Source organism: Patiria miniata, unplaced genomic scaffold, assembly GCF_015706575.1.
Source record: "Patiria miniata isolate m_02_andy unplaced genomic scaffold, ASM1570657v1 HiC_scaffold_7, whole genome shotgun sequence".
NCBI lineage: Eukaryota > Metazoa > Echinodermata > Asteroidea > Valvatida > Asterinidae > Patiria > Patiria miniata.
The window spans coordinates 14,919,702-14,947,348 of NW_024037074.1; the positions used below are offsets into that span (position 1 = coordinate 14,919,702).

Below are 27,647 nucleotides of genomic sequence, written 5' to 3' on the forward strand. Positions count from 1 at the left end.
GTCTAATTTGTGTATTAATAGGAAATTATCTTGAACCTCATCAAACGACTCTTTCATTGTAAAGAAATGTCGTTCACATAAATTAAAGGGCCTTGACGCCATGCAGATTAAGAGAGTATAACCATCTGCTGGCTCTGTCATAATACTCGTAATATGGAATATAAAAACACAACCATTTCCACTACGGTAAATTCGTATAGGTAAATGATAACGCATTTACTGATCGATTCCTTCATTTAGGTATAGGAAATTATAATGCAAATTTGATTATTTTTTCGTATAAAATCTTATCATTCATACAAATTCTGAAACTCTCCCTCGCCCAAAAAAAAAGTGCCGGAAGATTAGGAAATGGTAAATGTCTAGCAGTCGCGATGGCAGCCTCCTTTGTATGGGATGTGAAAAACCCAATCTGACCGAATTACATTGAAAACTATTGAAGTTGATATTGGGACAAAATGGAGGCATTGTTGCAATAATTGGAAACGAATATTGGAACGAAGACATTCATTTTTCATTCACACCAGGAGCCTAATCATAAAATAAATGTTGCAGCAGTCATATTGTGATATTGAAGAGTCTATTTAGGAGATGAGACTAATAACTGAGCGTGATGAATTGATGATTGAATATGACAACCAGGGCAGTGCTAATGATTCTGTTCATTAATACTTGAAACTATAATTTGATTTTGACACGCGAGGAAAGAACAATATCTAAAGTATTGACATACACACCAATGTATATTTCCATACCCACACATATAATCACCATTTATCCAACCGTATAAATTACCGATCGACCCTCAAAATCCTTCAAAAGTTCCTGGCATTCATTTATGAAAAAAGAGGTTGTATTTCAGAATACTCGTATATAATAAAAGGTGGTCACGATTTGTTTTCCGCTCTCTGTTTTTGTGCGCGCGCCGCACTAGTTGCTGGTTGCTATGTAGACGTGTGACGTCAATCACCCATCTTCTTGCCATAACTCCACGCGATAGGTAGTATTGACACCTAGCGCGCTAGCCGCCTGACGTGCAGTCGAGGCCAGCGAGGAGACGAGTACGCATCCCATGTTCGCATTACAAGAAGACATCTCTCCACCGCTCTGAGTGGGCTATGTTTTTTTCCCATGGAATGTGGACGAGACAGTTGTAGCTCTAGTTTGTGTTGGAGTTAAGTGTGAATCGGTGAGTAGAATTTGCTTTTTGGGTTTTTTTTGCGTGTGACACTTTATTTTATATTTTTTCATGACGTTGTGTTTAGAAGGCCTTTGTGCAAGAGTAGAAACGTAAGCTGAAATTGCCGATCACATCTTTTCGTAGTTGCAGAAAATGAGACTTTTATTAAAGTGAAATATCATTTATTGATTTATTTATTGAAAACGGCAGGCGACGCAAAAACGTGCTGGGAAAGCTGTAGATTTAATCCCCCAAAGCTCACAAAATCAGCCAGGTAATAGTAAAAAAATAAATGAGCTACACGATGTCACGGCAACTTTTTCTTTTTTCTCGGTACTTGCTAAAATGATTTCCATTAATTTTCAGAATTTGCCTTTTCTTCGTCGGCGCCACTAGTTGTGAATCAAGACAAAGTGTTTATTAATTTCCTCGCTAAAGAAATTCGGATCGGAACTGAGGACAAATATGTTCCAAAGTCCGTTGATTAAAATGCACAGTGGCGACGCGGCTGTGCCGAAGTCATTGTTATGCAGAGATAGACTTCTCAAAGGTTCTACCCTTTCCCGAGTCTTCTCATATTACTTCTGTATTGTGTCCACGCAATAACCTACGCCCAGCCAAAATGTCGACTAAACTCAGGTTTCATGGAAAAAGAAATAAGAAAGAAATTGAAAAGTATGACGTATTTCTCATGTACCTTTTGAAGAGGAAATTAGATTTAAACTTTGCTGAGAAAAAGATGCCGTATGGAATGTTTGCGTCACCACGTAATACCTACGTGTGCGCCAATCTTTTGTCTGACTAAATGTCCGTTATGACGTGATTATCGAATCGGTTAAAGATTTGTTCGTAATATTAAAAACCTTATTCTTTTATCCAACACATCATTTGTTTTTACCAACTTTTTTTCCCAGCCCGACCTTCATAAGTCCTTATACTAAAACTTTGATTATTAGTTTCACGCCCCCGCATGCCCAACAATTCAACAACGTCCTTTGCAAATTCATTCCAAATTCGGTCTAAATTATTGATTTTGTTTTTCTCTCTTTCGTTTTTACAAACCACCCGGGGCCAATCAATCCATCCAATTTGTTACTACTGTCTCGTCCACTAGCTAGGCAAGGACCTGACCCACATGATAAATAGAGCTGCGTTGATATTTGCCATGAAATATAAATGTGTCGGGGTCCCATGAACAGGAAGAGCATAGAGCATCCATTGTTGAGTGCAACCTATTTCATCATTGGTCGGGTCGTATAGGTGATATTACCCGCCCAGTGCTTTCCAATTAGATTCTTGATGTAGATTGTCTTCTTCCCTCTTCATAGCAATTCATTAGCTATTCAACTATTGACCCGACCATGACATGAAAAGATTCATAACATTTTGCCTTTTTCAAGGAGTGATTCACTCTTTTGCTATATTAATCGAATTACATATTGCACATGCATTGTGTAGAATTGTAGACGTGGGATTGGATAGATACAATGGCAGGTTGACTTGCAATATTCCAAATGGGTATGCCAGTGTTACTTGGTGATGCTTTTGTGATATTGGTAAAGAAATCTACATGAATTCAGTAATTTAATAGTTCCGTTTCTAAACTTGGGGTTACAAAATGAATGACTGGCGTTGTGCGCACAGGATACACTGTGTCACACTCAATGCAGCAGTCGAATTTAACAAATGTATCTAAATAACTTACATGTACAGGGTGAGTAAAAAAAAAAGCGGAACCCACACCCCCAAAAATATATTTCATATTTAAAAAAAATATGTAGCACCCAAAAAAACAATGACTGGAAAGACAATTTCATAAACTACATTTAGATGAAAAAAATTACTGAAATTGCTTAATCCGTTCAAAGAATACCACCATTTAAACGCAATGATCCTAAAAACCGTTTCGTTTTTAGGGTTATTTATATTACACAATATCGTGATTAACAACCCTGGTTAGGCAACGAATCTGATTTATAAAATCCACAGGTTTTTTAAAGACGGGCCTTCAAAGGGACTTTGTTGAATATTTTTAACTTTTAAACTGAGGTTTTATCGCTGGTGATGTTTGAAGACAATTGTGACAACGATTGTTGAAATTGCATTTTTGGACGAAAGAGGTTTTAGGGTCATTGCGTTTAAATGGGGATATTCTTTGAACAGATTGGGCAATTTCAGTATTTCTTTTTACATCTAAAAGTAGCTTATGAAATTGGCTTTCCAGTCATTAATATTATTATTGGTGCTACATATTTTTTTGTAATATGAAAAATAATTTTTACGGTTTGGGTTCCACGTTTTTTGACTCACACTGCCTGTACCGACTTATATTGCAAATTGAAATAATTAATTATCTTAAGAGGTTATTACTCTGTTTTCATGTGGTTTGTTATTCTGTACGTGACTCGATTCCACGCACGTAACATATCTCAGTTATGGCATGATCAAGCTAGGAGAAAAAGGCTCACGTTTTCATGTAAACATTTTACATGACAATGATTCTCACGACTTGCGACGGAGCGTGCATTTTGCTTTTACGCTTGTTTGTTTTTTCACTTGATTCTATTTTTAATTTCGTATTAGATCATTAAAACAGTCGTTGATTCGGTGCCTTAGAGAAATCCTGTATGGCTTGTAATTCCTGAGGGCATTATGGCAAAAATGCTTGGATTTTCCCCGGTCCTTCTCATCAAGTGGAGATGCATCCGCTGGGAAACCTCATCAAAGGAGACAAGTTCGCGTTAATGGATTACATAATTAATATTCTGTCGTAACTTGACTGTTTTCCATGGTCTGATTGAGTTGATGGAAAATGCACTTCATTATTGTCGTCGCTAGAAAAATGAGAGTCACATAACTGACACATCATTAAGTTGCGCTGAGAACATCGCGTGTGATTAAAAAAAAATGTTGAATGGGTCCCAACACTTTCATTTCACTGAGAATTTTTGTTTAGGGGTGGTGTTGTTGTTGTTGTTCTTTGTTTCAGTAGAAACGTTATGTTATATGTGTTAAATAGTTTGTATTTTGAATATAAATTCGCACACTCCTTCTTATTCGCATCAGGAGTCTCTGTAAGGGAATTTGTGAACATTAGTTTCATATTTAAATGAAACAAGAACATTGAGATAAGTCCACTTTGAAAGTCAATGTGGATTTTAGCGTTGATCGATACCGAGAGAATTTGCACTATAATAAAGTACGGTGAAGAATAACAAATTGTCAAGGGACGGGTACTGTAAGGATGAATTCAAGGGAAAAAATGAAATAAAATAATTCCAAAGGAGAAAAGAGAGAGGTGGAGGCGAGGGGGTTGCTAAAGCTTGCCATATTTACTGAGCTAAGATGGTTCCGGGACTTGACGTGACCAAGTCTAGAATCCTACCCCTCACACCGTAAGTCAAGAAGCTCTGTTTCTTCAAGACTCTCGTTCCGGAACAAGGATTTCCGATGGTGAAACTGCAAACCTATTAAAAGAGGTTTGGGGCCAAATACGTGCGTTCCGGTGACGGTAACAGGAGCCCACTCTCGGCATTCTCGAATCCTGCAGGAGACAAGTTCACTTTTCTTAAAGGAGTCTGTAACTGCTCTTTGACTACGGGGCTCTGAAAAATGATATTTGCTGACCTTTTAATCGTCAAGTAGTGGGCAAAGTTCGATAATTTATCTTCTCTTTCCGTCAAATAAAGTGAAATTTGTCTTTTAAACATGGAAGGGCATTTATAAGTCTATGTAAATAAAATAAAATACACTTATTAAATAATGATAACAAAACAATGTTATAATAGGGTGAAAATATTATTACAAGAAAAGTTGAGCGCAGATAATTTTCTGCAAATTGTGGCACATGGACATCATTGGGAGATGACTTGCTATATAGATATCTATCCTTACCAAAAAAGCTGTATAACTACAAATTCCAACGTCTGACATGACAATTATTCTTATATCAAACATTAACATAATTTGAACAATAGTATTCTGAACGGATTAGTGCCCGCAGTGCATCCCATAATATGAATCTAGAGGGAGAACTAATGGTCGAACAGCTGAATAGAGACGCGCTCTTTTGTGCTGAGAAAGTTCCCGCGTGCAAAGTGTTCACTATTCCTTGGAGAAAATACCCGCCACGTAATACGTACGTATATCTTCTAGTATACCTCTGTAGGTGCGCATTAGCCTGTGTTCATTTTACTGTTGGGAAATGCATAAGATGTAAACAACGTAATACTTTTGGTAAACAGATTTTTTTAACCTTTAATTTAAAAGAAAATGAAAGATCCTTTCTTTTTTTCTTGTTCGGCCGCAATGGTAATTGAGTATTTATCGACAAAGCAGTATTTAAATGTTATTACATGTTTTCATCGCTTTTTCGGAATCGAAGCATTATCAAATAAAAAGACCCGGAATTTATTGTGATCATTAATATAGTGTCAATGGAAATATCGGGTTTTTTGTCTGTGTTGAATTTTTAAAAAGACGTTTGGTTGCACGGTAAACTGTTCGGCTATTAGAAAACAAACACAAATAACAACAACTACAAAAAGAGATACATGAAAAAATACTCAAATGTCTCCATCAATATCTAGGTCTTTATCTTGTTCGAAAAATGACCTGTCTTGTAATCTACTAACCACCCCCTCTGCACTACAAGTCATTCAGAAGCATATATTCACTGTTCCCTCCATAAGGCGACCTTTCACTTAAATACACAATATTTTAATCTAAACTTGAATTTAGGCATTGAAACTGACAAACACAATCAGTCATCAAATGTGAAATTCCAGACAAAAACAGACAATCGCACACTGCATTGTTTCTTTCGACGTCATTTTCTGATTGATATGCTTTGAAAGAGGCCTGCACGGACTGCCTTATCAGCCGGTGTATTGATTATATGAAAACCACGGTGCGTACACGAGAGTGAATCAAAATAAACTACCAAGCCTCAACTCTATCAACAATAATAAACTGAGCTTGAAATTTCAATTGCAAATGTTGTTGATAAATAATTAATGGGTGCGTGGTTGCTTTTACTTTCATCTGCACGTCCAAGTATTTGCTGTTTCTATGGCCGTTACCATGTTAACTGCTAGTCTCCTATTGTTATTAAATAGTTGCTATACCTCACTCAGTATTCCCTTCAATTGTGTTTTGTCCATTTTGTCAACAGCCTTATAAATTAAGTCACAGGTAAATTGTCAAGTTTTGGTACAAACCACACAAAGTGTGCAAAACTTACCATAAAGGGCAAACGGCACTTATTTTCTGTGTTTCTAATTCGCGCCAATAAAACCAGCCCACGCCTTGATATATATACGTCGTGTTGACCGATTCGTGCTCCCAACAAAATCTTTCGCAGCAAATGTCATAATAGTAACAAAAAGCTCCACTAATTATTTTGACTCAAAGCGCTCAAAATGCAAAACCGTTTCTTCTTTTTGGTATTGTGTTTTGTCCTCTCGTCGTTTCGGAGTTCTTAATTGACCCGTTTCATCCATCAAAGTGATTATTTCTCAAACAAATTTAGTGGAAACTACTCTAATATTAACCGTTGGAAGCGAACCCCGTTTCTCTGGTTAATTGTTTACGCACTGTTTACCTTCGCCAAGGCTTAAAAATATCATAGCGGCCGAAGCCGCCTCTGATATTCAACGTGATGGATGGGGCTACCTTTGCTGACATGTCTACGACTGTTTTCTGTCTAGCGTGTCTTCCGCAGACTAAATTATTTATTCTCAGCATTCAGGTACTTGTACATGTAAGACGGACGTGTATCGTCATTTATCTAGCTTTTGCTATTCCAAGTTCGACTTCACAAAATGAACTGGGAAAAAATAGAAATAATAGTGAAAGATAATGCTAATGTAAGTTATTATAGTTTTATCATGTGCATTTTCGAGGTCATTGAATATTAACGCCTATCGGTTTTTAATTTTAAAGTATCGATGAGGACAGACACGATCGACGATAATCTTATAAAACCATTAATCTCTAATGTTACATCACAGCCCTCCAACTTGGAATACTCAACGACAGCTTTGATTTTTACAAACTGCACAACCAATGCCAAACACACGCCTTTTGAGGCAAAATAAATCCTGATAAGTACGATCCTTTTGTTAAGTTACTATATACTAACTATAGTTTGTGTTTCAAAATTAACCTTACGAAGACACGAATGTTTTGCAATTGTTTCGACGGAACAATATATTGATTATAGACATTGATTCTTCAGTAGATAATTATAAAACAATCCTTTTCACGATCAGCGACAGCCTATAGTGTCCTCATTGTAACTGACCGACTGACTGACTCCCCGACTGACTAACTGACCGACTGAACCACTCCCCCACTCAACAATTACTGTTACTTCTCACCCGGGCGGTGCTATCGTATAGGATTACCTCGTAACACCAACGAAAGGGCTAACTGTGGCCCATTGCGTACACCAGATGCATAAAAAGACTGCAAGTGAATCAATTAAATAGAATGTTGTACGTCCTCGGACCATCTTGACTATGCTTCCCTTGTCTGATTAAAAGGGGTTCATTCGGCAGTTCACATCAATGAAGATTGATTTCATTACGGAGACGACATTTCCTGTGCGTTTTAAGTTGAAGAGCATACACTCGCAGATATCAAAGTTCGTGTCGCAACTTACTCGTTGCTTCAATTGCAACGATAACCAAGGGGGAAAATGACATGGGCACTTGGAAACCACTGTTGGAGTTGATTCCAAGACTTCGTAAATTAATAACGGTGCTTGATTTAATAATGACATAGATGAAGAATCTCTTGGTTGCTATGGTGACAGCGTGGTGGTGGAGGTTTTGGTCGCTCCCAGCTTGTCGCTGGATGGTGGACATGTTATGTTGTTTTAATGGGTTAAGTAGGAACACGGATAACTGCTGCTTAAAGAAAGTTTTGGCAGAGAGTTTAAAAAAAACCTGATTAGTGTTTGGTAGACAACTGACGAAAATAGGTAGTTTGGAGCGCAAATTCAACATTGCTAGGTTGCAACTTATTACATATCAGCACCATCATACTTTACAAGGCACTTCAAGTGCGACAGTCAAATGTCATGCAAACCGCGGCTCTCCGTATCTCGATTATTATTAAAGATGAAGAAGAAAATTTTTCTCTCTGTTTTGGTGAAATATTTATCAGTGACAGGCTCTCTAGTCATTTTCGGGGCAATATGTGTATTTGTCGGTTGTTGATACCTTGTTCAGGTTACGTTGATGATAATTTTGCAAGGTAAAAATGATTTGGGCACTAGGTTTTTTAAAGCCTCATAAGTATCAAGATTTTAAATTATGCTGTATGTAAAATATTACATACGTGTATTCTCCACATCCCCCTTCAGAACAAGCTTCACACAAAATTATGAATATTGCAGGTATATTTGAATATACCTACAACAGGGCCTGCAATAAATTAGCCTATATTCACGTTTATGACGTCACCTTACAATGGTTAGTAAGTATTGGTACATATTTTTCAGTTCGTTGAGGTTTTTCCCTCACTGCGGTAGAGTGGTGATATTGGACCAGTAATCTACATTGATTTTTTTTTCAGGGCCGACAGTGAATGCAAGATAGACTCTTCATAATGGTTGGGTTATATGACCTAGCCGCATAATTGCCACCACTAAAAAAAATAGCACAAACTCTGCTCTCGAGGAGACATAAGCCTTTTTCCCCTCCATTGTATTTACAATTGTTGAGAGAATATAATATCTCATATTACGACCGTGTCCATGTTCTCGGTACTTGAATATGCATGCCCTTCACCGCGGACTATTATTTCAAAACAAAAATAGGTACGTGAAAGCTGCCAAATTACTCTGGATAAAGCACACGAAATTAATAACTAATTTATAGTAAAAAGTCTTGAAAATGATCTTGTGTTTTCAACTATTTAAAAACAAACACATAAACAAACGAATTCAATATATTGTGATTCGGTCTATGACAATAACACCACTGTAACATAATTAAATATTTGTCCGCGTCCGTTAATTTGATCACGGCTCGTGATTTGCATGAACCTCTTTCAATGTGCGCGGCGAATAAGTGACAATGGATCAAGTTTTTATTTTAAGAAGACGCGCGTGCTTCCGTCCAGGTCATTGTTATCAGAGCCATACGCATGCGCGTTGAAGACGTATGCGCGCATGTAGACATTACTCTGATAAAGAATATAATCTAATAAACAAAACCTGTTTTGCAGTACATTTTCACAAGGATATACCGTCAACGGGGGAACAAATGGCCGGTTGAATTTAGATTGCTTATTTTTCAATTTACAATTTTCAAAATATTTTTAGCATGCGGTTTGTTTAGCTGTATGTAGCTCGAATCAATGGTCTGTCTAGGAACCCCGTGTGTGCCATCAATGCGGATTGTTTGTTTGGTTTTTTAAATTCATGTTTGTCGTGTATGATTTCCCTGTGGAGGAGCATGCGTGGAGAGAAAATGAGATTTTGGTTACGAGTAAAGGTAATAGCGTGAGGATTGTAACAGCAACTGCTGCCTGTCGGCTAAATCCTTGTATAAGATTGGAATTGTATGAAAATTGATACTTCACTAGCCTACAGTCATGCCTACCACACAGTCACACCGTTTCAAGATTATGCGATTATAGAATTGGAACCGTTCGTGTTTAATCTCAAATTGATGAAAAAAATGAAACCAACCAAGAATATGAAACAACCGACGGCGACACGGTCGCAATAGAAATAAGCTGCATAAGCATGTATTGAATATGAAATTTTGATCATATGTGAATTTCAAGCAACCGAGGAAGATAATTTGATACGCCCCCTCGAATCTCATAGACATTGCCCGAAACATGATCCATACTATCGATTTCGGTAACTTGGTCGAGATATTTCTGGTGTCGGTTTCGAATTTTTAATATAAAAATCGAAAATTGATACTATTGTGAATTTATTATGGTATTAATTACTTGGATTGATAGGCGACAGTTTCTCTTTGGAAAAATTATGGTTCCGAGAACTAAATCTTTGAAACCCAAGCATAAATCACGAAAGTCAAGTTCAAGACGAAGAAATGCCGTTTCCTACTAATGATTGTTTCTTCCAAAAAAACCCGGAAAGCATGAAAATTAATGTTAAGTTGACTTTACAAATTCATTCCTTTCCAATTTTGCGACAAATTCCATGCTACACCTATACTAATGGTTATCTTTCATTAGAATCTGTCTGAAAAGGAGGGTCCCTAAATTGCAATTTCAAAAAGGGATGATTATGGGTTTGGATTCGTCTCTTGCGATCTAACCAGGGGAATTTTGTACTCGAAGGATTTGTCTTGCAAGTATAAAACGGTCTTTGACCGGACGGCAACGGTATCTAACGATATAAGTAATTGTCTGTCTGTACGCCTTGATTCCAAAGCAAATCTGTAAGCTTCTTTTTCTGCGGGTAATTTGCGGTGGGCAAGATTATGATCTATTGGGATCCACAATTTGAATGAGTTGCCGTCGACGTCAAGGCTCGTAATCTATCCCTAACCATGTGTATTACAGCAGGTTGCCAATCTGTAGGGAGTTGAGCGAAGGAGCGCCGACGAAGATACATCACTGAAAGATAGACGTGAGACGCGGGAGATATGAAGATCTATATCTGCACGTGCCTAGGTCACCATCCTAGTAAACTTCCTAGTTCGTGCAGACGGACTGTATAGTCTGACCCAACTCATGGCAGATGCGGTCGCTAACTCAGATGCCGGGAAATAATCTAACGGCGTGCTGCCAAGTTACTCGGCCTACGAGTGATTGGATCTGAAGCGACTCATCGCCAGACCAATAAATTCCAAGATGAAGGAGCGTGAAGGGAGGAGTGCAGACGCTCCAGAGGTAACAAACCAAAGTCGTGTTGATTAAAACTTTGGGGAGCAAATGCCACTACCTGACGAGCAAGTGATGTATTCGGGGTAGTTGTCAAAACATCGAGTCTTGTACCTGTTCGCCAACCGTGAGTTGCGATGAATGATTAGGTACATTCCCGTTAAATAGCTGGGTCGTCGACGTGTTGACATACTGCGACATTATGGTCTGCATACAGCGAGGTTTGACTGAAGTTTATCGTGCCGTCGACTTAATTCGTATAGTTGCCCAAGTTGTTATTAGCATACCTAAATTAAGAACTATTCCTTTTCCTTCAAATGTTTAGACGATTTGAATTCTGTGATTCTGGCTTCGATACAGTCGATTCGATTGGATTTGATATGTTGTTTTACTTGTGTATTTGTGTCTGAATATCATTTAGTTTCGCTAAAGTTCCCCAGTCTGCGAACAAAGCTGCATGCATTCGAAGCTTCTGCCATGCAAAATAATGCGCGCAATTTGGTTTCTTCTTTGAACTGATTAATGGCTACATTTTCGTTGCGAAAGGTTCTGTCACATGTGCACCTGTTAGTCTCGTATCACACTCCAGCTAAGGTTAGCACGACCGGGACGATTAATATTAACAAATGCAGCAGCTGTAGCGCGTGGAAGATGTTTGGTCGAGATATGAAAATTGTATGTCTCAGTTCTGGGGGCTTTCTGTTTCAAGCTTCAACGCGTCATATATAAAAACTTGACCAAAATATTTAATAATGCGATATCGCGAATACAAAAAGATACATCCATGATTCGATTAATGTACCAAGACCTGGCAATCCTTAGCCCCGCTATGTTTCAACTTTCAACTTTCAATTTAGGTTCATATCAACACTTGTCAGTTATAAGACAAAAGAAGAACCTACTTTTCTTTAATTAATGAGGAACAATTTATACCCGCGGTGCTTGCAACGATGACCGGTGCAAATAGGTGCCAATAGTTCAACACTAGACTCATCAACTATGCATGAGGGTTGGAAGAAAACCACGTTATCTTAAGCTATGGAACGCCCCGGAGAGCAATTTAATGCAGTGAAATAAGCAATATATATCCCAGGATATATCTCCTGTCGGTTAATATTCCTTTTGGAATCGTTTTGAATTTCATAAATCTTCAGCAGACCTCAGGAATCCCTGCTTGAATTGATTCCGCGGAATGTTAGGATATTAGAGTGATTTTCCTGCTGGCTTGATATCACCCTTGGGTATATCTGTAGATAACGCTTCATATCAATCATCTCATCCATATGCGCCAACGGGGAAAGTATTAAACGCATCCCCGAATCGCAGACGCTTCTGAATATCCGTTCCGCACAAATTATACCAAAATGTCTTGACAAATCTGTCCGGGGTGCATTATTAATGGTCATTACCAACTGACAGAAACTATTAATTGTCAGTATTCTTTCCGTTTTCTAGCTTTATTTGATGGTAAATTAATCTCGTTAAGCCTGATGTTTATTGCCATAAAGTTGAAAGAAAAAAACAATACTTATCTGCCTGCTGCGCCATTCACACGATGTTACTCGTTATGGTAGAGTTATACTGGTTTGCATAACATGCAATATGATTGAAATTTTTGTATTCCTAAATGTCAAGAGTTGTTATGGTTTATGTTGACATTGTCAGGCTTTAGCTGATGAGTTCTTTTCTAAGTCAACATGAATTTAATATCCACAGTGTATTCAAAATCTACCTAAGCGATACATTATGTCGCGTTATATCATCAATGTTATATTGATGGTAGAATTGTCTGTTGCCGTTGCGATGTGCTAACTGTCATGGCTGAGGTAGAGGATGGTTTAATGAGCGGAGCCAAATAAATGAAAGGAGTGGCTGACCTGAAGAGGAATCAAGGCTCCTAGAATTATGTAAACCAATAGCCAAGTATTTCAGCGATGAACAAAATGCTGATCAGTTCCTCTTAGGTCACTAGTTGTTTATCCTTGAGTTCAACAAAGTACATCTCATTTGAAATTGGATGCAGATCGATGGCAGAAGAGGGTTGAGCTTTACGAGATTAGTTGGTGGTAATTAGATTTTCGCGTCATGTGATATCTTTAGATTAGGCGAGAGTCCATCCCGTCCCAATGTTCAATTTTTCAGGGCCTATCTTCCAATAATCAGGGATCGTGACGGTTAATGAAAGGGAAACGGCAGGCGGTAGGATTGTTGTCTTCATTAGACGGTTATTTGTCCCCTTTGGGATCGTCGTCTTGCGATGACACCGATAGGGTTCGGCAACTGATTCGATGAATTCCTTGATGTAAAGCAAACATGTTTGCTGGTTAGTTCTCGCAGTCGTGAGTATAGCAGATTTATTCAACAAAGCGCGTCGATAGCTTTGACGCTTTTGGTCACAACTGGTTTCAGTTCTGTACAACAAGTTTTTCAAGGAAATTAAGGGAGAGGTGGCAGAACCTAATATTGAGGAAAACATAAACGACTTTCAAATCGTGGTTAATATGGCCGCAGTAGTTCGAACTAAGATAGGCCTGCCAATGGTTAGTGAAAGATGACATAAAAAATGTCTGCTGACAGATTGACATAAACCTGGACGTCATTTGAAAGATGCATCCCTGCGATAATGATAGTATGTTCTTCGATAAAAAAAATACTGGACTGCGCTAATACATAACATCTGGTTTCGGTTTGTGTCATCATCTAAAATTGTGATAAATGCAATGAGTAAACAGTTTTCTATGGGTCTGTCGATCTCGAATAGCTTTCCATTTTAAGCATCGGCGTGTGGGTGTGTGTTATGTCATTATAGTTTCTGTCAAGTATAGTGTCGATTATGTGTTAGGCATGCCTCACTAATATTGAATAGCCGTGACTTGGCAACGTAAGCGATGTTAGTGTTACACCAGAGACGAAAGCTAGTAACCCGTATTCCGCCAACATTCTCCCTTCGTTTGGCTGAATCCTAGAAGCGTGCCCATGTTTTTAAATCCGAAATCTCCCCAATATGGAGTTTATGGATCTGCATGTACGACTGTTTCCTATTCGGTCTAGATGTACGGTGAGCAGTGAGCTCAGGGACTAAGTAAGCAGGGTGGGAGGGCCAGGTTGCATGCAGTCTTAGTTTGACAGCTTTGTCCCTTAGGGCCACGAGTATTTTCTATGGTTCATTGGCATCTTTCTCCTCTCTCCTCGTGGGGTTTTCTGGCTTCGTTTCTCCTCGTTCTCGCCTCGTATTTTGATAGATTCCCCCCCCCCCCTCTTGTTGTCGAAGACCCCCGTGGAAGGTTCGTGATAGCAACATCCCGCTGAATAGAATTCTGTTAGGCCGGTTTTTTCCTCCTTTTTTGCCCAACGTTCATGATATTTTGTTATCGTACACGTAGATATAAGATGTACCAAGAATGCGCCGCATAGTGCCAAGAACACGGAGCGTCTTGAAATTGTAAATTAGGAAAAACTAAATACACTAAGATTCAAGACAAATATGAATAAGCTTTGCCAATATTACACTGGCACAGCTCCCCCCCCCCCCACCATAAATAGAAATGCACCAGCGACCGAGAATTCCAATGATAAAGTCGGATTAATTTCCGTCATCGGCAATCGGTGTATAAACCATAAATTCATCATGATCAACTTCCGTTCTTAAATTATTATGTTGGGTTTAACATCGTCGCGCCTCGCATAAATAATTTGGCTATAATTTATATGTGTATTTTGCTTTGGCGCAAACCTTTGCCAAAACAAATATAGATTATTAATAACTTTCACTCTAGTATCGTGTTTAATTTTAAGTCGTCATACGAACCATTTATTTATTCAGTGGTCTTTGGCGCAAAACATTGAAGTATATTTGTTGAAAAAAAATCATGATGTATTGTGCGCTGCTTAGAATAATATTACCCTCAAAACGTGCATCACGTTTAAAAAATAACCATTTCAAAATAAGTATATTTATATGATAAAGAAACCTATAAAGGATGTAAAATTCACGATTCTCCACTTGTGTGATGCTACCATTATTATATAAGTTACGAAATTGCATTCTCAAAAACCTGCACTGTTGTCATTTGTTTTCCAATGACGTATGATTATAATATGATAATAGCCTAGCGGGGAATATGGGTATTAAACTGCAGCAGCTTTTTTTTTGTGGCGCACCTGTATACATCTTAAGTGATTGACAATCTATAAATAGACTGGCGAATCATCCGGATCCAATTGCCTGCATAGAGCAGCGGGCGCTATTATCAACATTCTACAGGTATGAAACAGAGGCGAATCATTTCAGAAACAAATAAGAAATGTGGCGCCACATGTTGCATGCTTAGGTCATTCGTGACCTTGTTAGAAGAAAAAGAAAAACAGAACGATTCTACATCTGGAATTGATTTGCCTTAGCAATGAGATTGCACTGAGTTTCTTTTCTAAAGTGAAGTACATTGTATAATTCAATGTGGAGGCAGTGTTTGTTTGAAGTTAGGTCGATTGGTCCTCGAGACATCCAACAGCCGTCTGTTCTTTAGAGTGAGAGAGAGAGAGAGATGTAAACGAGTAATAGAGTCATTCTTCTCTCTCCTTGAAAATGCCGCTGTTGCTGTTTGATGACTCTGTAACGGACAATATTTGTCACTGATATCGGTTTCAGGTTAAATTATTGTTGAAAAGTAAGACCGTTTAACGCTAAACGATTTTGTTTTGCTCTTCAATTTAGATTAAAGAGCTTAGACCCTTATATAACTTATCAATGTCCTTAAATCATAGATATTTTGGCCGTAGCGAGTAAGGAACCAGGCTGCAATTTTTACAAATACAGTTCTTTTGACACGATGATTGAAAATTATTTATAAAATGGATTTTACCCTGATAATCCCACAGGTATTTTTGCAGCAACCTTGCCCTTTATATGCCCAAAAAATATTTGTTTCACAAGTCTCATGGGGTATATCGGAGAAAGCATAAAACACAATCAAGAAACATCTTTGTCTCGGATAGTTAGGCAGTCAATACTGTTTACAGTCTTTTGTTTACAGTCTTCCTTTGTTTACAGCAATAAGCATTTTCACAAAACCTTTTTATTTACAAACAAGCCGGGTTTATGAGTGATTTATTAAACAACTAAAAAATAGTTCCAAAGTGGACAATCTTTTTTTCAAATCATTATATAGTGGAGAGCAATAAAATAATAATAATAATAATAATAAAGGGAGAAACTCAACATGTGTGTTGGATATAAAAAATTAACACACTGAGTATACAGTGTTTATACGTCGGTGAAGGGCAAAACATATTAATGATTTACATCATCCCGGCGCAAAATTCCATCTAATGAATAATTCAAGATTAAGCAATTGGCATCCTCCGCGAGTAATCCTCCATTACTATTTTTCGGGATCTATTGCTATGTACATCGCGATAACTGGTTACATCTCCTCATGAAACGGGTGAACAAAAATTAGGAACAGCGCTAACTGCATAACTACATTCAAAGGCAATCACCATTTGGACGACTTTCGAATTAGCGCCGAAACCGAGGGCATCATTGCTTTAGTTAGTGAGGAACTGAGGATAAAAAAAAAGAAACCTCCTCAGCGTCACACAATGACATGGCACTAGCAGCCTGGGTCTGACATGGCACAGGCAGCCTCTGGATGCTGTCTGGATGCTGATTTGAAATTGTTCCTTTACTTCGATTAAACCACTGGTGGTCCTACAAGTTTGCGGGATGACAGGATCAAGTCCCTTCAGTCGAATGTCTCCGTCGACTCTGATATCTGAAATCCATTCTCTTCCCCTTAACATGTCTCATTGCCAAGCTATTAACTGGTTATCGATTAATCGTGGTTTTCACTTCCCTTCTAGAAGACTATTAAACGGCTTTTTTTGTCTCTATTGGTCGTGCTTGTGCTGCATGGTTGGCTTGGAGCTAAATGTTCCATTATAGCTTCCACACAGTCATCGGCTAACGTGTAATCACCTGCAGGCAGAGTTAACGTCTGAGGCTACCTGTGGGACCACTTAGAACAGATTCACCGCTAGGGTCAGTAAAGCTCAATGTGTCCGTTCAAACGTTTATCAATATCACGGATATCATAAGCTACCGAGCCAAACTGGGGGGAAATATATATCAAAGAAAGTCCCCTGGGCAGACAATGGCGACGTTTTGTTGCCGCGTCTCCCACGGTATTTAAGCTTTTAGTAACTTTGTAAAAAAGTATGAATTGATGATGGAAATAAAGGAGAAATACTGTAAAGATGCAATTATTATAGCAATATTTGGTTGTACAGTGTGTTCGGTTAAGAAAAAAATGGCTCGAAATCGTTTGGCCGCGGGGGTAGAACGGTCACTAACTCACCGCGATAGATAAGGGACATGGACAGGTCGCTGAACGGTAATTACATAATGCAACTTTCATTTAGCCTCTCAACAATCCACCTCTTCCCTAGAATCTGTCCCCGAAGTGCAACAATCTGCCACATTGTGAAGTCAAATGGCGAAGAAATCGAGCTTTCAGAAGTTGCAAATCTTCCTTGATGTTATATTCATTAACGAGTTGCACAGCATTCGGGCGCCGGGAAGGGAGGGGAGATTTAAAGATTAAATCTCATCCCCCACTACCAAAAATCAAGTTGATGAAAAGGAGCAGGTTCTGGGGAAAGGCAGTCTACAAGTGTCTTTTATTTATATTCCCATTTGTTGTTCGATTTAGGCACACAACTCAAAGTCGCATTGGAATGAACTAAAGCGCCTGCCGACGTTCATTACACGCCGCGCTCATTTTCTGCACTAAATTCGTATGAATCCCTACAACTTAGTAACGGGGATAAGGTGTTGGCAAACGCTTTACAGTTGTGGAAGCCGTATCCTAATGATATGGTCAAAGTTTGGTATCCCACATTACGGACGTAGACCAAAAAAAACAATAATTTAATAATACCAAATTCCGTTACCGGAAACCAAACTCAGCCGAATCATTTGTCTTGGCGAAAACACACTATAAACACTTCATCGTAAAGTGAAAACGATTCGTTCGGACAGATTTTTGTTGATGACTCTACAAGTTCTGGGAGTGACATTTTTGGAATGATGTGGATCCGAATCAACAACAGAGGCTTCGCTTCAGCGCTGAATGCACAGGGCAACATGGCCTAAATGAATGGCGCTAAATATAGGAAGATATTTTTAACTCCCATGTTAAATTAATAACCATTGATGAAAGAAAAAAATACCGAGATCCCCTGAGGGGTTTAGTGTTACAGGTTTGCTGTGTTCGAAATTGAAAAGGGAACGTCGTGGCTCTGGATGCCTTGTGTAGTCCCGGCTTCCCCTGTCTCCACGGGTAACAGGAAAGATCCCAACCGTCTTAATTGTGTGTAAGGGCCAAAGCAGAAAGCTCCGATTACTACGTACATAATCTATTCAGGAGTCTGAATGGTGGCAGGTTAGAAATACTCGCCAAGATGTACACAGAGAGTAAGCCGGGTCCAGCATGCCGCGACTTTGTACGAAACAAGATGAATGGACAAGCGACAGTGTGAATGGATGGGAAAGGTCAGGTCGATATATTGACGGCCACTAAATGATAGAACAGAATGCAGAGATAAAACAAAACGCAGAATGTACTGAAATGTATATTCTATTTTTCAATCATGTACTTTGACCCAGCTTCTGTATTAGTGAGAGGTGAAATTGTTAACTAGTAAGTTACATTACTACCCCGATGTTCGATAAGAAATAAAATACAAATTGATACCTAACTAACAATATATTGCTACATGTATGTGCAAATGTAAACCTGGAGCAACTAGATAAAGTCTTTTTAGTATATACGAACTGATACACAATGTATCGAGTTGTACTTAGTCAGCTTTCTGCAAAGTTCCATTTGAAATCGCTTTGATTTCAGTTTGATATTTACTTCATGTCTTGATGCATTTTTCTGGGAAAAGCTTAGTTTCTTTGCAAAGGGGACGCCCTCTCTCGTCCTAGCTTACCTTCTATAGCCGTTAATCTGTGTCAAATCCTAAAACTCATTATTAAAGTTTTCACTCTTTTTCTTGAATGATGTGAAAACATATCATTCATGTAAAAAAAATACCAAAAAAAATTCAAGCAAGGAGAACACCATAAATATTTTTGGTTTAAAAGATTTGCAATATTTTATTGAATGAGAGAAAACCAAATTGAGGTATGTGAAATGAAGATGGAAAAAATTAAAATGCAATTATGAAAACGTGAACGAAAACAACACTATTGAATACATGAAGATAACATTTGTATGCAACGTCTCTTTGCTTGAATCAGTTTACCGGATGCAAGATTAACGACCGGGAGACCTGCATTCAGGAATTATGAAGATTGAAGATGTTATCACCAGAAGCTAAGGTGTCAAACATTCAGATTTGAGTGATCGAATAGCACTCCCAGCGGCCCATGCCAAATCGTCGCTTTTAAACATGTTATTCAAGCGCAAACTATTGATGATTAATGCTTTCCATATGTTGAAACCGGAGCGGCAAGAAAGTAAAAGAAATGCCGCCGGCACAATGCTATGTTCCTGATTGTCGGTCTTGTTTTTGATGAATCAAAATTTGTTGTTTTTCAAAGCAAAATGATTTTAAAATCAAGTTTCGGTTCGGCCTCCCTTCAGGGATGTGTATAGATGTCCACACTGTGTTGAAACGGGAATGTCAATTAATGTAGTCGGCACTTTTAAGATGTTTGCCTGACGTTTTGGTGTTTGGTTTGGCTTTTGTTTTGTTTTGTTTCGTTTTGGGGATATTTTTTTAAGAAAAAGTGTTAACATATTATGCTTTATGTCTATTTTTCTTCATTTCTTGTGTAAATATATGAAGAGTGCAGGAACCTGCTATACTCACAGGCTATAAAACGTGCTGAAGCATGTGAAGTTAAAAAAAAAAGGTCTTTCTTTGATGGAATTTAGCGTCGATATAACTTTCATGGAGAAAATTATTGCGATACCCGCTGCTGGGGGAGGATCCAGGTTTGGATCAAGGAGGGTTGTTAGCTGTCATGGGGGGGGGGGGGTTCAAGTGGCATCTGTAGTCTTTTCTCTGTTATTTCCCTTTTTGCGGCCCAAGAGGAGGTGTTAACCCCCCCCCCCCCCCCGATCAGCCACTGTGATGGTAAATAAGGCTCAAATCGGCCAACCAATCCCGGAAAAAAATGAGGGTCGAGTGTATAAGAAGTCGGTACAAGTAATCGAGAAGTCGCGGGTTCCAGTCTCAATGTTGTTGTTTTTTCCCTCACAAGCTCACACGGCACATGATTTTAAATATAAGGTCCTTCACAACAACAAGCCAATGAACAACAACAAGCCAATATTAAAAATCCTTCTGACCCGCTTATACCCTATTTATAAAAGCTTTTATCATAGGTGTTTCTATGACATTTCCATATTGGTGAAGCACACACAGGAGACAAATTCCTGGGTCGGGATGGTCGCGATATTGTCATTCCAGAGTTCACCGGCGACTTCTGATAGCAGGGCACAAAAAAAAACTGGGCAAGAAACCGAATACCTCGGGCGCAAATTGAATATCGAAGCTTAATTGCTTTTTATTGATCAAACAATTAGGGACTAGGCAACACGTCAACGCGAGATGTATTGAAACAGGACTTGTGGACGGCACCCCAAGAATTTGACCCGTCCGATGTGTGAGATGAAAGACGAGCGGACCCGTGCTTTCATGAGCGGATGATTTAATTTGATTTTCCGATTCTGTGTAAACACCCAAGAATACCCGGTGTACGGCGAAACAGCTCAGTCGGTACTGGGTTGCATTTATTTAACCCAGTGTAGGCATTATTTAGACAATTGTTTGAGGTAAAGAATGGAACAAAGGCGTGTTGAAATTCTCCGTTATAATTGAATCAGCTATACGTCTTAAAATTCATAAAGAAAGAAACAAGCAGTTCCGTACCAAGGAATGATGTCTGTATTTAAAAAATTAGCATCCATATACGATGAGGATCGACTTTCGAATTCACGTTTTAAATTTGTCTAAGAGAGAAGCGATTATGATGATGATGCAGTCGGGAATTTTCGACCTCTGGGTATACATCATCAAGTTGTAAACTGCCCCATCAAAATACACTCGCTGTGAAGTGTCCTGTCACTTGTGTTTATTTGTTGTACTTGTGTGTACTTCATATAACATGCATACTCCTTCGCGGTCCTTCCTATTCTTCTGTTTGAATAGAAATTTAATGAATTATTCACATGAAACAAATTGAATTAAGGTCAAGACACTACGAAATGAATTGGTTAGGTTATTTCAAATGCAAAATCGCCAGAGATTTATATTCAAATAGAGTAATTCCGGTAATATAATCGAAGGACCGCCACCTCGGGTTCTTGTAACTTGTATAATGCTTCTAATTAAACACTGATCTGCATTGGTCATTAGCCGAAGCAATTTACGACATATCAAGATAGGGTGCTGAGGGCTGACACATATTTAATACAACAATCTTATAAAATAATTCATAAACACATGTCTTTCTGCAAGTAACGTTGCTTTTGCCGTATATATAAGGTCTTGCATCTTCTGAAGTTTCATGCGGACCCTTCGCTCGATCATGTTTGTCTCTTTATGTCGTTCTAGCAGGAGGCAGGCACGGCTCGTGTTTTCAGACACCGTAGCAACCAGCTGTGTATCCTTTATCATAATTCAGACGGCATTCGGCGATGAATCTCCCCAAACCCTGGGGCATCTGGAAATGTAGAGGGATCGTATTCAAAACGTCTTTATTCAAAGGAAGGTGGTGCGGTGCATTACCTATAGGTAACTCTCATATTATGTTAACGTTTACCTTTTTTTATTTTTTTTTTCTCTCCAGAAAATGCACGGATTAAAGGAAACGTGAGCAGGATTACAAGAGATTAAAGTAGACGATTGTTAAACGCTTTCGACGGCGCTCAGTTAAACTCAGTAGCAAAGGTAAGAGTACCACGTGATCTGCCCAATGATTCTTACTGCTCCCTTTATAATCCGGAATAATATATTTATTTTTAAGTTAAGGATGATTCATGCTCATGGTTTTTAATAACTTCTATCCTCTACTATCCACTTAAAATGGTCAGGTTCGCTGTCTCTGAGTTGAATCTGCCGTCATGCTTTTAAAAGTTGCTTAAAATAGCAATATATAATATGCTTAAATCATTTCAAAGTTATAAGCTCCAGCATACTAACCAAAAGTTCCCTAAATCTGGCAAGCGGCTTGGTTGTTCCGAAAAGTTTGTTCATATGAAGAAAAGTTTTCTCTAACATGACTTGAAACTGAGGCAGAGTACACAATAATTTCAAGCTATAAATTACGAGAATGTAAAAATCAATCAGGTTAGTAAGTAAACGCTTGAGTGGACATTTCATAATATACATGTCATAATATATATTCTGTTCTTCCACCGAAAACCTAAATAACTTCTAAGGTTTTTCTCCATTTCATTGTTCACAGATTTTGATAGTAATAAGTAAGTGACTGATAGGTCGAGACAACACTATGGCGGGCACGGAAGGATATACTCTTCTGGATGACCAGGACCACGCTATGAACACCACGTATAGTGGGTCAATCATAAATATCCCTGATAACCCTGACCAGGCCGAAGCCATGTCACCTGTCAATGTGACGGATGCAAATCTTCACTTGTTCCTGTACTCCACTGTAGATACCTTATTAGTTACGGCAGTCATGCCGCTTATTTTCACCATCGGGGTATTGGGAAACCTTGCCGTTATTGCCGTGTTTGTACGCGTACGATCAATGCGAACGGTCACTAATCATTATTTGGTCAGCCTGGCCGTGGCAGACTTGACTTTCATCCTGCTCTCGGTGCCACAATTCTGGGTCATGTACGCGACCTCCCCGCTCTTCGGAGACTACCGGGTCCTGCAGTCCGGCTACTGCAAACTGACTATTTACCTGACTGAGTCCAGTATCATTGCTTCGTGTTTCACGGTCATCTTGGTCACGTTTGAGAGATACGTCGCCATTTGTTGGCCACACAAATTCAAAGAACTGAGCACGAAGCCGCGGGCGGTGTTGCTTTGCACCCTCGTCTGGGTGTTTGCGCTGGGTTACAAGATACCTACCTTGTGCTTCTCGACTGTGGTGGAAAAAGAAATCGTGTGGATGATCTCAGCCAAGACAGTCACGTACCCAGACTCTATTTACACCTGTTATTTTTGCTATCCCGAGGAGTCCAACATGTGCAACGCGTTTAAGAAATCGCTGACATTGGACCAGATCATGTTACTGATGGTCATACCCATCACGATGGTCATGTACTCTTTAATTGTCCTGCAGCTACAGAAACTTGCCAAGTCTACAATGATCAGGGGTACTGGTAGCAGCTCCTCCACCCGCATGAAGAAACAGGTTGTACGCATGCTGATAGTCACCATAACACTCTTCGTCATATGTATGACACCCTTCCGTATCCTCAACCTGTTCAACATCTACAACTTTAAGCTACCGCCCAACTCCCAGTGGGTGTTAGTCAACGTGGGACGCATCATGTTGTACACAAACTGCTCGGTCAACCCGATCATTTACAACATAATGAGCGACAGATATCGCCAAGCGTTCCACGATACGTTTCTCTGTTGTCTACCTAAACGCGGGGAGGCCAACCACGAGCAGTCAAGCTGTAACAGGAAAACCACCAAATACACGGCAAGTATGTGGGCGGAAACCAAATGAATCTTCGAAATGTACCTCGGTATAAACTTGGTGCCGTAGTTTCGACTACAGTCGAGAAACAAAAACAGATTCTGTTAAGGCCGATTTATACTTCACGCGACTGTTAATGCGAAGCATATGCATTGTCACGGCAGTGCTGCGATGTTTGTTAGAGTTGAAATGATCAACGCATCCTCCCTGTATACAAAACCTTATAGTCCGTCGCATTACATTATACTAGCGTTCGCGCTCAGTTTTGCGCCGAGTATGGATCGGTCTTGTATTCCAAATCAGAGTTTTTATGCGGACAGCTCAGGCTTCGCATTTACATCATAAAGCCAACTGAATCAATACTTTCCGTAATCTGATTGTGTAAAAGTTAAAACATATTGAAAAACCGGAGATGAACCACAAGAAAACAACCATGCGATTATTGTTGAGGGTTATTCACGATACAACCATCTGTGAATGTAAATAAATATAGTTCATTGTTGTAGCTCCTGTGGTATATGTCCCTCGGATTAATGCTTGACTACGTGGTTACCTCTGCATTTGGACAAGTCGTTTTGAAGGATACAATGGGCAAAGTGTTTTTTACATTGACAAAGTGTAAGTATTCTGAAATAAGTATTCAGATGCTAGGTTACTTTTTTATGAGCAAGGGAAATATATTTGTTACCGAAAGACAACGCTTCGAGACGACAGAGAGAATTTGTGATCGCGGTAGCATCGTTCCACGAAGTATCCACTCATTAATATTGGTCCTAAATGAACTTTCGAATGTATATAGATGACGATTTATTGTATTTACTAGAGGACTTTTTTTTTGGAACAAGTGTGAATTTTGTTTAGTTTCAGTGTTGAATCGGTGGTTCTTTTTTTTTTTAAACGTAACCGTCGCTGAAAAATGTAAAAAGAATGGAATTGTAATCAACTTGTGAGCTTTTGTTTAAATAAATAGCTTTCTTTTAATGCCCCAAAGTTGGCTGATTGTAAAAGAAAAAATAATGGTATATAAATGTATATATTAAATTATCTTCATGTGACATTTTAAATACGATTCCACGTACATACATGGAATTAATCGAAATACTATTTTTTTCACGCACTGACGACACGTGTACGTGAAACATTACACGAGTGCTATTGTAATATTGTGAAAAGATATGACGAACGACCTAACAGCCAAATAGGGCTTATTGTCCAAAACATTGCAAGATTGTGAAAATATTTCATCACAAAACGTTTGTACGTGATCAGTGATGTATGCGCACATAACTGTATAGCTTAAAACTAATGAATGCCGTAGATTGGTGTAACCAGTATGAGTGTCAGTGGTCTAGTAGGCTCATTTGTTAAAGCATCAGGCACGTCGGAACATTGCTAATTACTAAGAAGCGAATCTACCGACTAAATAGCAAAATGCTTGCATAAAGTGAGGACAGGGCTGGCCCCACATACCCTATGAATTATTCTGTGTGAAATGGTATCCTTCGAAAGACAACAAATCACTGAAGGTGATTTAAAAAGTGTTCCAGCTGACACACATTTACGCGCGTTAGCTACGGAGTCTGGTTACGAGACCCCAAATTGTGTATGTGTTTTCTCAAACTTTCGCAGGTTAGTTGCTATGCATCTTACTTGAGATTTCAGCTATTTTGTTGCGTAAAACGAACCAAAAAAGAAAAGAAAACAAAAACCAAAAGGAAATGATGCTTCGCACCTTTAAATTGATCAGAGTACCAATAGTCAGCCGTTCTTGCTCACTGCTGTCCTCTCCCGATCTTTGGAGGAAACAATTCTGGTATGTTTGTTTTGGTATTCTAATTGATTTTATTTTGCAACATAGTTATTCTGTCCTTTTAGTCCTGATGATATGCTGGACCTTAACTTCGTATTAAATGTTTCACTGGAGAACATTAATAATGGGTAGCACTTCAATTTATAAAAAAAATCTGTCTTGGCCAGAATATTGTATCTATAAAATCTGAGATACATGTCTGAATCTACGCTTTAAGCAATTCGATTTGGGTTATATTTCATTTTGGTGTATGTGACGCACTATCCCGAAACTATGCCGAGAGGAGTAGATATGGTTCTCGACTTTTTTCGTACCTCTGGGAAACTGTATTGAAATAATCATGTTTCAGTGTTTATACAACCAGAGGGGAGAAATTTGACTAGAAACGGCTGATAACAAAACGGCTCTTATTGCGACGTCAGTTTCGTTTTGGGTTCTTTATGTCACATTTTAGTTCCCGATGATATCAATCAATGTGACAGTGTCTCGTGTAAGACTGTAGTACCTCCAACTGCACTCATAGGTCGGTTTGAACATTGGAGGGTATGCTTTTGAAAAGGAAACTCAACTCCAAAAACCCACTCCACATTTTGTACCAATAACCTCAAGGGAACCCGTTCTCTGTGACGCCCTTAATGCATCGATTTTTTGCCAACATTTGGTTTAATTGATAATGACATTAATATTTGTTAATCTGAATATGTAAGTGACAGTACGAGACGCTGTATACCTTTTACACATACAAAGGGACCCGGCCTTACTCTGACTTGACTTGACAGAAATGGAACAAACGATACCAAGCAGTCACTACTACCGACATGCATGTACCTGACCATGCCATTATGCCTGCACATTTTGGTTATGTATTGCTTCTATGAAAAGTGCATGATTTAACTAATCATTGGTTTGATTGTGAATGTGATTTGAAACAACATTAAGACAACATGAGGACAAAGACTGAGTAACATGACAAACAGAAATTGAGGCAAGCTTCAAACCAAGCTTTCATTCCCCGCCCTGTATGTATGGAATACTTAACAATTTGGGAAGGAAAGGAAAGGAATATGCCAAATGACGGATAGGACAGATGGCTCGACCTAGATGTGAAGTGGCTCAATATACTACGTAACATATTTTGGAGGATGGCGGTAAATTGTGCTGTGGAGGAACTTCACTAGAATGTTGCACTTTAATTATGAGGCGGCACTTTAATTATGTTAATAATTCTCAGATTAGCTTGGCTGGAATGTCCCCAAAGCACTTTGAATGTTGCCAGAACCAAACTGAGCAAACACGCTGTTCAAGTTGATACTACATTATGCAAGCAGCACAGCTATAATTAGTTGAAACTCATTAATAAGCCATTACATAGATACATGCGACTGAGACAATACATCTTGCAGACCACCAGACTCGTAACAGTGACTGAATAACGTGACTAATTGATTGACATAGGTTCTTATCTAAAGGCTGAAACGATACCCTTTCTGATTTCAACCAAGGACGAGCGACCACAATATCAAACGTACTGACCCTAAACTGCCGACTGACGTGACGTACGATCAACGTAGCCTTTGTTTTCCCTGTGTTTTTGACGATTGTTTTTACAACTAAGACGATCTTAATGGATCACTGTCAGAAAAAAAACCTACAGCATTGTCAAACTTGAGCCATACGATGCCCGTGTGACCTCACCATGACGATTTTCACGACGGACCAATCACTTTGCTCACGTGACCAGTCGAGTTGACGTGTATACTGTCCAATATTGTCATGACTTTTTGTGGCCGTAATCCGACGATTACCTGTCTCAGACACCCAGACGATAACGGTGACAGCGCATATTTTACTTACTGTAACTAAACGGCAGTCGGTGTTTCTGACTCACTTTTCATTCGCTCATCACTTGGGTTTTAACATGGACACGCCGTCCGTGGCATTTTGTCAATTATAATTCCGTCGCGAAAAGGGTTAAATGGCCGACTGGGAATCCAACTGCACGATTTTAAACACCGTGCCTTGCGGCGCAAAGACGGTCTGTGAATATGATTGCTTAAACGAGTACATTTTTTTGACTAAAAAAA

The 27,647-nt window shown here is 38.9% G+C and overlaps 1 protein-coding gene across 1 annotated transcript; it reads left to right on the forward strand.

Moving 5' to 3' along the window:
• Positions 1–1,029: 1,029 nt before the first annotated feature.
• LOC119746216 (QRFP-like peptide receptor) lies at positions 1,030–27,647 on the forward strand. The gene is made up of 3 exons (XM_038223031.1): positions 1,030–1,189; positions 21,918–22,018; positions 22,536–27,647. Exon 3 carries the CDS (start codon positions 22,581–22,583, stop codon positions 23,781–23,783), a length of 1,203 nt encoding a protein of 400 aa, XP_038078959.1. The 5' UTR covers positions 1,030–1,189; positions 21,918–22,018; positions 22,536–22,580; the 3' UTR covers positions 23,784–27,647.